Source organism: Chaetura pelagica, unplaced genomic scaffold (genome assembly GCF_000747805.2).
Source record: "Chaetura pelagica isolate M959 unplaced genomic scaffold, ChaPel_1.0 scaffold72, whole genome shotgun sequence".
NCBI lineage: Eukaryota > Metazoa > Chordata > Aves > Apodiformes > Apodidae > Chaetura > Chaetura pelagica.
In genome coordinates this window covers 3,122,116-3,132,998 of record NW_009952560.1, presented here as the reverse complement: position 1 = coordinate 3,132,998, position 10,883 = coordinate 3,122,116, and the positions used below count along the sequence as shown (strand labels likewise).

Genomic DNA, 10,883 nt, shown 5'->3' with positions numbered 1-10,883 from the left:
TAGGGAATTCAGAGCTGTGCTGCTTATCTCACTAGTCAGTCCCTGCTGGGCTCATGGTGACCTGGGTACTGAGTAGTGGGCTGAAAGCTTCATGGGAAGGAAACTTGGTGCTGATGAGACTGGATTACTTGCTTTTCTGAAGAGCAGGCATTTGTTATTCACTCCTCATTTTAGAGCTAGGCCAAGGAATTCACAGCTTGATTCTGTATTTCTTCCTTGCAGGTATAGAACGGGATGCAGTTAGTACTTTTACCAAATATATTTCTCCAGATGCTGCTAAACCAATACCTATTACAGAAGCAATGAGGAACGACATAGTTGGTAAGGCTGTGTACTGGCTGCTCTCTTCAGAGCTTCCTGAGAAAAAAAGTGGATCTTTAAAATTCATAAAAATAAAAAAAGAGTGTGTGGTATTAAAATAAGTTGTAAAAAGAGAGTAGATCACATGACAGTTATCACTGGATCTGACCTTTCTATAGTGCTGTGTAATATCCCCAGAAGAACTTGCAGAGACTTTGCTTAAATTAGTGAAAGAATTTCTGGTGGTTGTGGAGGGAAATCCAGATTTGAGTCACAATAGCACAGCTAAAATATTTGAAGCTTAGCTACCTGCAGTGCTTCAAAAGCTCTTTTTGCACAGTCAGAACCAGCTGATTCCAGTGGATTTGAACTGTAATTTTTTTTTAACTAGTTATCACTCATGCCTTTCAGCTTGCTCAGCCAAATGCAGGTTGAAATTAACCTGGTCTTTCTTTGCAGCAAAGATTTGTGGGGAAGATGGACAAGTGGATCCGAACTGTTTTGTCACAGCACAGTCAATAGTGTTTAATGCAATGGAACAAGAGTAAGTTGCTTGTATGGTTGAGCCTGCTGTCCTTTTGCAAAAGGTGGTGCTGTTAAGAATGTTTATGGAGGCACCACCATGGAACCACTTTCCCTGGGCAGTCTGCTGGAACTGCTCTCATCTCTCCCTCCAGATCCATTGCCATCACGTGCTGTGGTTGCTGCCACTGCAGCCTTATCTCCCTGTGTCATTTGTAGACCTGTGTTGTTCCTTGCTTGCTTTGCCTTTGACTAAAAGTATAAGTTATTGGGGCAAGAACTAGTTGGTTCATAAAGTGCCTTGGATGCTGTTGACCCTTAGTAACTGGTGGCTGTTCTGTCTCTGTGCAGGCACTTTAGTGAGTTTTTGAGAAGTCATCACTTCTGTAAATACCAGATTGAGGTGCTGACTAGTGGGACTGTTTATCTGGCTGACATACTTTTCTGTGAATCAGCCCTCTTCTATTTCTCTGAGGTGAGTGGTAGGTTTGGGTTTATTGGGGTTTTTTTATGATTCCTTTCTATCAAACAGAAATGTTTGCTTTAAGAAAGACACCTCAAATATAACAACAACCAACAAAAACAGGTGAGAAAAATGAGAGATGCATTAAATGGTTTCCTGCCCATGTGTAGAAAGATTTCAAGTGTTCAACCCTATCATAGCATGGATATTGGTTTGTGTCATCCCCAGTCAGCACTTCTAAGGGTCTCTCTGCTTTGTGGAAGCTTTGACATGGTCACCTTAATCTTGCCAAATGCAGGTGTGATTTTGAAAGCCTCAGGCTTTCTTACAGATAACAAATAATTCAGTAGCTTTGCAAGAGAGGATACCAGATTGGAACAGGGTAGGTTTAATGTATTATTTTACAGTCGTGAGCCCTGTACCTGTAGGGAATCATCTGTTAATAGTAATAAATACTTGTCCTGATAGTCTGACAAGTCAGTGTGATTTGAAAGCAAGTTGGGAAGCTGAGACATCATGCTGAGTTCAGGGTTACCCTGAACTTAAGCTTAAGCACAGCATGAAAATAGCATTTCCTCTGTCTTTAACGTGGTACAAATAAATAGTTGCTCAGGAGCTAAATGTGTAAATCAGTACAGAAAAGAAATGTCACAAGTTCCTTTTTTAAAAAAACAAACTCAATCTGTCTGCAACACTAGCTGAAAATCCAGAATATTTATATGCCCTAGTGACAATTTTGCATCATTAATGTAAGGACTATGTTTCTTGTTTTAAATGGGAAGGAGTAGGTTTTTCTGTGCTTATTGAAAGTTACTTGCTAGAACTTCTTTAATTTGTCCTTTTCTTTTCCATTTCCCTTCCAGTACATGGAAAAGGAAGATGCAGTTAATGTGTTGCAGTTCTGGTTGGCAGCAGATAACTTCCAGTCTCAACTTGCTGCCAAAAAAGGCCAGTATGATGGGCAAGAAGCACAGAATGATGCCATGATTTTATATGACAAGTGAGGGAGTTCAACAATTACTTGTTTCTGCAGCTCTCATTTTATACTTGTACTTCTGTGTTGCACTGTGCAAAAGGAACTTTTCATTTTCAAGCCATAACTCTGCAGCCTTGCCCTGTTGTGCTGAGATGCATTTTATAAGGTGGCCTCTGATGTGCATGCACACAAGAACTTTGAAAATTTTTCTTTATGTGAAGAGAAAATCCTTATCTGTTCCTAAACACAGAGTCTTAAACTTCAGAGTTTTCAAGACTCAAGGGCTTGAGTTAACATTTGGTCATGAAATATCAATGCCAGTTGGTTCCCATTTGAAAGTGTAAAGGATTTAAACCTAGGTGAAAGTGCTAACCTACAGGGTGAGATGCCGTTGCCCATTTAAAGTAGGCTGTAGGAGCTCTTATCACATGTAGTAAAAGTGTTCTTAATACTTCAAAACACTCCTGTTTTTAAGGAAGTGACCAGATCCCTTTTCAGGTCAGACCTTCCTCTCAGCAGGGTAACTTTTATCCTTTATTTTGTGTCTCACCTCAGCAGTAGTGCAGTGGGCAGGTGGGTGTCAGAACTGCTTCCAGAGGAAGTTTGTTCTTAAGCTGAAGTATGAGACTCATTGCCACGAGCTTGTGGAGTGGGAAATAATAATGGGAGAGGAAGCAAAACAATTCACTCTGACTTTCACCAGTCATCTTCCCACTCCATCCACAAGCTCAATGTTCAGTGATGTGATTAGTAGAGCAAATCTTGCTTCAGAGTTCTGGATGTTACCAGCTTCGTTCCTACTGCAAAGCTCTGTCAGCTTCTGCTCATCAGTCGTCACGTGCTCTGGTTCTTTTATCTGGATCTTCAGGGCAAGGCTTGATAAAAAATGTTTCTGTAAGTTGGGGATTTTTTTCCCTGCTGTACTTGGTGTGGATCAGTTCTAGGTACACTTAAAGGCAGCACCATTTAGTGGCTGCAGCATGATTAATGGTTGTCTTTAATGAAGTGGAAAGGGTGGGCTCTAGTTACTTGCAGAGTTTTGCAAATCCTTTTGTGTTGTCTTCTTCCCCTGTCCCCTGCTGCAGGTACTTCTCCCTTCAAGCTACCCACCCTCTTGGGTTTGATGACTCAGTGAGGCTGGAGATTGAATCCAACATCTGCAGGGAAGGTGGTCCTCTGCCCAACTGTTTCACTACCCCCTTGCGACAGGCGTGGACCACCATGGAGACGGTGAGATGCCTTTAGATGCCTTTAGAACGGTTGGGGCAGTTAGCAGAGACAATGTGGAGACTCTGCAGGGTGCCATGTCCCCCTCAGCATCTCATAATAGAACAGCTTTAGTAAAATTTGCTAGATTGTTTTCCCCAGCCTGATGTGAAAAGATACCACCTGCTGGTTTCTGTTAATTCTCTGTCAAATGTTTGTCTTGGGTGATTACTCCATTTTAATGGAAGCAACAATTTCCTCCCATCTGAATTGCTCTCAACAGTTGCTTATGTATCTTTAAAATTCCATCCTGCTAGTAGCAGTTTGCAAGTCTAATTCCAGTGCTGTGTCTAGTGGTGTAACTGTGGGATATTTGGATACTAGAGATCAATTATTTGATTCTGGAGCTGCAGGTGGTTTTTGAACAGCACAGCAAAATGACTGTGAGTCTGTTGGGTTGCCAGGCCTTTCCAGAGGAAAAATGCTAAACTTCAGTTCCGGTTACTGGAGGATTTGGTTAATACATAGTCATTTTTGTTCATGGTGCAGTGGGATTCAATTTTAAAGCAGTGCCGTTGCTATTTCAGATTAATTCCAGTTGTGGACACTTTTTCCTGTGTACATGGACTGTGTCCCCTTTGTTCTGTGAGCCATCTGCCGTCATTGTGCAGAGCAGCCTTGATTAAAGAGGGCTTCTCCCTCTGTCTCTCAGGTTTTTTTACCTGGCTTCTTGTCCAGCAACCTTTACTACAAATACTTGAATGATCTCATCCATTCAGTACGAGGAGATGAATTTCCAGGAGGGAATATTGCACTGAGTATTCATGGCCCCAGTAGCTCTCCAGACAGCGATTCCATAGGGGGCCAGGATGGCTCTGCCTCCCAGGTAAGAGTTCCCTGCTTTGATTCTCTTCAGGGAGATGCTGCAGTCACTTTTCTGTTCCTGCACTATAAGGAACACGTAATTTGAAGCTTCCTATTCCACATTTAAGGTCAAAGCCTGTGCTGTGCTGAGGTGTGTTTAGTTTACCTGCTGCTAAGTTCAGACAAACAGAACTGGCATGGAAGGGAATCATCATGTTTGTTGTACCCAAGGCCTTTAGTTCTTTGCATCACAGATACATTTTTATTAAGCTCTTAATATTCACTGCAGACCCCCTTATAGTGCCATAACATGTAAGAATGTTTTTTGTTAGAAATAACTTTTTTATCAATACCATAGTTATAACTTTAGGCAAAAATTGACTCCTGTGAATATGCTATAGAATTTCTATTGGAATATGCAAGTTTTGTGTGCTCAGCTCTACTAAAGTGCCAGTGCTTTTGCTGCATTGCTTTTATTGAATGCTGCAGTGGGTTTTTAATCCAATATCTAGCTCAGTGTTAATTGATGCACTGTTTCAAGCAAATTGGAGGCTCTCCTACCTGCTTGTTACATTTTTAAACCTCCTACTTAATTTGCAAGGAGAGAATATTTCCTCCTAGTTGCAAAGTGGGGGATAAAAATCTGTGATCTTGAAACATCCTGCTGCCTGATAGTCTGAGCAGGAGAAACTGCTGGTATTAGCTGGCTTGGGCAATTTAGGAATGAGTTGCTGCAATTTGTGGTGTGGGTTCCTGCTTAATCTGAACAGGAGAATCTCTGGGTGTCTGCATATTTTTGCATAAAGAGCAGCACTGATGCAGAGCAGCAGGAAAGGAGTTTGGAAGGCGACAAACGCTGCTGCCATGAACCTTTCTGTGCTGTGTCAGGCACTACCAAACTGATGTGCATTTGTGCTCTCCCTGCTGTTGCTCTGATGTTTCCTTGGCTTTTTTCATAAGCTCATATAAATACTCTGACCCAAAAAAGATCCGTGTGTGTCCTCTGTGTGTTTGGGAATCCCTGGCCAACTGCATGAGAGTGAGGCTGCTGCAGCTTTGGGGGCAGCTCAGTGCTGTGCACTCCCAAACAAGTCACCTGCACGCACAGATCTGCTCTGGTGGTGCTGAACCAGCAGCCCTGACACATCTGGGGGCTGAGCTGCACTGTGTGTCTTTGGTTCTGCTCATTTCACTTTAGCATCCTCTGCTCAAACACAACCTCAGGCCGAGTTAGGAGTTCCTGGCTGTGTAGATGTTCTCCCATTCCTTTATGCTTCCTTAGAGACTTCATGGAGGTTTGTCTAAGTGTAGAAGCACTAAAATAGCAATTTTGTTAAGAAGCTGTTAGTTGTCTGCATTGGGCACTAATACTTAGAATTTTTGTTTGTAGTCCAATGTCAAAAAGGCTAATATTAAAATCCTGAAAAATTTTGATGAAGCAATAATTGTAGATGCTGCAAGTCTGGATCCAGAATCTTTGTATCAACGAACATATGCAGGGTAAGGTTCATTCAGTGTCTCTCTTTGTAGTTATGTGTTTCACCTCTGTTTCATTTTTGCTGTGCCCAAAGATGTTCCAATCTTAGCACAAGTCTTAATAATTCAAAAGTGAATTTATTTCCATAGTGTGATTTAACACCAATGTCACAGTGCATGTTCCTCTGGCCAGAAAAATATTTCCAGTTGTTTTTTTTTCTTTCTCCTAGTTAATATTTCTCTTTGACTCCAAAATACAGCTAAGTAGTTCCTGTTGGAGGTTGGAACCTAAGAGAAGGGCTTATATTTAATTTCTTTAGCAGATTGCACAGCTCTTCTGTTCTTAAGTTGCTCTTTCTTATAAATCTCTTAAAAATATCTCTGCGGATCTCTAAACAAATTTTTTTTTTCTATAGCTACCTGGCTTTTCTATTGCACACACCAGCCTTCTGTCCGTCCAGGCACTGTAAACCCATTTCTCCCTAATGACATGTTTTTATGATAGTGCAGAGCACTTCCTAGCACTGCCTGTTGATAGCACATGGTTGAGTCATACAAGCATTTGCCTCCTTCCAGTTCTTAGAAGGATTTCTTGAGATACACTTTGAATTCAGATACATGAGATACTCATAAGAAGAGTAAGAGATGTTTCCCAGTGTATCCATTTTTGGTGGAAAAGGTGATAATTGGCAAAATGACAGACTTCTGACACTGGAGTCTTTATTGGGGTGACTTTTTTTGTTTCCCCGATTTAGTGCTTTCCAAAGTGCCAAAGTTCTCATGGTGACCTGTGTGGCTCTTTTACTCCTTCTCTCTCCAGGAGGATGACATTTGGACGAGTCAGTGACCTGGGACAGTTTATCAGAGAATCTGAACCAGAGCCTGATGTCAAAAAATCAAAAGGTTTGTTTTCCTCTTTCTCTGTAAACATCTGGAGACCTGCTCTCTTACTTACTGCATGCAAGATAAGCAGGATTCCTGATTCTTCCCAGATCTGTTTTAAGCCAAAAAGAGATGCTTAGGGAATGGTCCTGTACTGAGGCAAAACCCATCTCTGGCCTGATTTTTTCCCCAAATGCTGCTTTTCTGGTCCAGCTGGACTCTGGGGAGTATGAGCAGCCTGTGGGAGTTGGAGCTGTAGATGGAACCTGGCAGGGATGAAAGCTGCTAGCAGCTGAGCTGGTGATCAAACCTTCAGAGATTTGGTTTGGAGATTATAAAGAATCTCAGCTCTCTGTGTGCTTCCCACCCAGTCTGGGATCTGCTGTTAAAGCTACTTTGCAGCTCTGGTAAAGAGGAATGGTTCAGGCTCAGTATCTAATGAATTCCATGTAATCCCTTGTCTTTCATGCCTCACTCCTGTGTTCTCCAGCAGTGCAGAACCTTCAGAAGGATGGAAGGAATTAGCTTTTATAGAGGTGTGCCACAGAATCTGCTAACATACCTTGCTTGCTGTTTTTTATCTCAACTAGGGTCCATGTTTTCACAAGCAATGAAGAAATGGGTTCAAGGAAACACAGATGAGGTGTGTCCTCTTTTATGTTGTCCTTGTGACTGACTTTGCAGTGTAGATGATGTAATGAAGAATGGAGGTTCCTAACTAATCCTGGCTGTTTGTGATGCACCAACAAGAGCTGTCAGACTCTGTGCTAAATATAAGTTAATTGCATTCATGTGTGAAACTAGTTTGATTTTTGCCAGTGCTTGTGGGCTTCACTAATATAACTGTTAAACATGTGCTTGCAGTCAAGGTTTTTCTTATTATGGGTTATAGGTACACCTACAATTAGGAGTGGAGGTGCTGTCCTTTGTATTTTCCTATAAAGGGGTCACTGGATTATAGGCTGTGTTTTGGCCCTCAGAGGGGCTTGGACAAGTCATAGAATCATAGAACTATTCAGGTTGGAAAAGCCCCTTGGGATCACAGAGTCCAACCATCATCACGCTCTACGAAGTTTTCCCCTAAACCATCTCCACCAACACCACATCCAAATGACCCTACAACACATCCAGGGGTGGTGACTCAACCACCTCTCTGGGCAGCCTGTGCCAGTGTCTTAACAGAGAAGTCCCCAACAGATAAGTCTAAAAAGTCACTAACTCTTGAAACTGGCATCAAGCCATAACTATTCACCGTAATTGAAGTTAATGCTGTACTTGGGAACCAGCTGCGTTTTCATCAAGGGAGGATATGGTTACAAGTCAGTGGGTTGTGAAGGTTAACGGTGTCTCCAAGGTTGAGCATGTGGGTGATGCTGTGTGTGCTTTAAGAACTCAAAGCTGTCTGTCCCGGGGGTGTTTTTCCCACGACAGGCTCAGGAGGAGATGGCCTGGAGGATTGCGAAGATGATCGTCAATGACGTGATGCAGCAGGCGCAGTGTGAGCAGCCCAGGGAGAGGGTGACCAAGGTGAGGGCTGGGAGGTGCTGCCTTCAGCTCCCTGATCCAGACTGTGGGAGCAGCAGAGCTCTTGCCTCCCTAGTGCATCTGAAACCCACACTGGTAAATGTTCAAACTAGCACAGCACGATAGGAAGAATCAAAGGTTGGAAGTGTTTCAGCCTACAGATGATGTAGGAATTTCTTACAGGCACCAGAACTGGTTCTGTGCAAGTGTTGTATCATTCTGAGCCTTTATCAACTGCCTTATTAGTTAAAAGGCTGATTGCGTTGCAGAGTCAATACTGTAATTCCTTTTTGGAGTTCACCCTTGCTGGATTGTGTTCGTGGATGCTGGTATATTTGCCTGAAGTGTCAGTAAAACACTCAACAGCTGAAAAACTGTCTTGTTGGGTGCACTAATTTACACAGTGCAGGGTCTACACCCTGGGGCTGGTGTTCTTGGTGTTGTGAGTTGTTCAGTGACTTGGTTGTTGTACAAGTCCACGTGCTGTTTAAAAAAAAGCCAGTTCTGATGCAACAGTTAGATTTTGTGACATAGTGATGGCAGCAGGGTTAGCAAGTTAATTTCTGGTACTTTGGCTTTCAGGCATCTGACTTTTTAAAAAATGAACTTGCAGTATTTTTAGTTCTTGAAGCTCAACATGTGCCCAAGTTCAGTGATTAGACCCAAACGGATGGATCCATAGCTTTGCCATGTGACTGTTTTCATTTTAATAGAGCAGTTAAATTTAAATGACTTGTATAATGATTTCACTTAATAGCTTGGCTGCAAATGATATAATTCCAGTCTGGCTAGATGAAAAGGTCTCTCAGCACAGTATTTAGAAATATCAAGTGGCTGCAGATGCTCTGGATTCAATTAAGCCAGTATGGTTACAGTCATCAGAAGGTTGAGTGTGTTCTGGGATTACTTTTTTTTTTCCTCTCCCAGACTCATAAGCATACCTGGCTGCAGCATTTTTAAACACAAAATGTCTTTCTGTTGAGTGATTGCCCTGTAGGTTTTAGAGTAAAATGAACTCTAACCCTGTTTCTCCTTTTCCAGCTATGATTTTAGAAACACCAGAACAGGAAATCTGGTTTTCTGCTTCAAGAATGAGTGAACTTTCCCTCTTGGTGGATTCTTTAACACAGCCAATAAAAACAAAGCACTGTTACTCCAACCACTGAGATCTCCCTTCTTTGTAAGAAAGAATGGAAAGGAAGCAATCCTGTCCTTCCACTGCAGAGCATGAAGAAACACTTTCCCTGCTGCATGTGGCATTCACAATGATGATGGTTTTTAAAGAGATGAAGATGCAGTTCATGGATGTGTCGCTGAGAAACTGTGATTGACTTCACAGATCCCTGACCCTGTCTCAAAAAGACTTTTAAGCAAAATATCTGGAACAGGACACAAGCCACAACAAAGAGGGGAAGGTTTTGCTGTAGTTTCTAGTTCTATTACTTGTAATTTTTAGACACAAAATTGAAAAGGCTGTGGGGCATGTCCCCCACATTAGCCCTTTGGGAAGTGAATGTGAAAGGGTGGATTAATGGGCAGTGAGTGACCTGACAAAGTTCTAGGTTTTATTTTTCCTTACTTGAAATAGATGCGTATTCAATGTAAGATAAATGTGTTTTCCTACATAACTACATTAACTCTGAAGGCAGCACAGAGTGATCAGGAGTGAGGCCTGGGCACTGGGGCTCTCGCTGTTGAGCTCTTACACCTGGAGACAACCCCTGCTCCCAGCACAGAGCAATCTGGGAAGCTGATTTGCACTGGTGCATCCCTCTGCTCCCAAGCCCCAGCTCCCCCTGCAGCCGACCTGCTGAGGAGGTTGTACCCTCCAGACTGCTCCATTTTCCTTTCCTCTCCATCCCATGAGCAAGGAAAAAGTAATTGCTGCCATTCTCCATAGCTTGTTGTCCTCCAGCCAACATAGTATCTAATTCCAGGTGTTTGGTTTACAAAGAAAAATAATTTTTAATTACCTCTGTCCCTTTCCCTGATGTCAACACTTGCAAAACCCTTAGTTTAAATAAAGAAAAAAAAGCCACCATGTCACACAGCACCTCTATTTTATTTTTTCCAATGAATTGATTTTGCAGGATCTCAGAAGTACTTGGTGTGTCCCTGTTATGTTATGGCTGCATCCCTAGTATGCAACACTTCTATTTTGGGTTTTTTATTATACTCCTATGATTGCTTTTTCCTCAAACTTGTGCAAAAAAAAAAAAATAATCATTTTGCAAAGAACTTAAATCATCTCCAATGTTGAAAATATCTTGATTGACTAACAAGTGTTTTTTCTGTTGCAATATTTGATTGTATAGAGACACTATTGTCTGCAAAAAAAGGCTGTGTGTAGTTTTTTGGTACTATGTACCACCTCTTACTTCTCTTATGCCCAAGTATTCATGTACTTAAAACATACTATATTTAATTGTGTTTTGATTTAAAATATATAAATATTAAAATGTGTGTCAATTTTCTGTTTTAATGGGATTTGACTTTACATGGTTTGTGGGTTTGTTTGGTTTTTTTTAAACGTGAGGATATTTTTTCCGGGATTTGCTACTTTTTTTGGTCGAGTTTCAGAAACACAAACCCGGACTCCCTGGGCCGGACGCGCCGAGGGCGGCCTCGAACCCGCGGCCTCGAGTCCGCAGCCCCGCGCCGCCGCCGCCG

The 10,883-nt window shown here is 42.0% G+C and overlaps 1 protein-coding gene across 1 annotated transcript in view; it reads left to right on the top strand.

Annotated features, from left to right (window-relative positions):
* Positions 1-8,436, top strand: part of AKAP10 (A kinase (PRKA) anchor protein 10) — a 22,655-nt gene extending 14,219 nt beyond the window's left edge. The window contains 12 exon segments of the mRNA XM_009993194.1: positions 223-321; positions 760-844; positions 1,174-1,297; positions 2,149-2,285; positions 3,347-3,491; positions 4,180-4,353; positions 5,722-5,831; positions 6,628-6,710; positions 7,280-7,332; positions 8,121-8,274; positions 8,277-8,326; positions 8,329-8,436. Coding sequence (XP_009991496.1) covers positions 223-321; positions 760-844; positions 1,174-1,297; positions 2,149-2,285; positions 3,347-3,491; positions 4,180-4,353; positions 5,722-5,831; positions 6,628-6,710; positions 7,280-7,332; positions 8,121-8,274; positions 8,277-8,326; positions 8,329-8,436 — 1,322 coding nt within the window.
* The last annotated feature ends 2,447 nt before the right edge of the window (positions 8,437-10,883 follow it).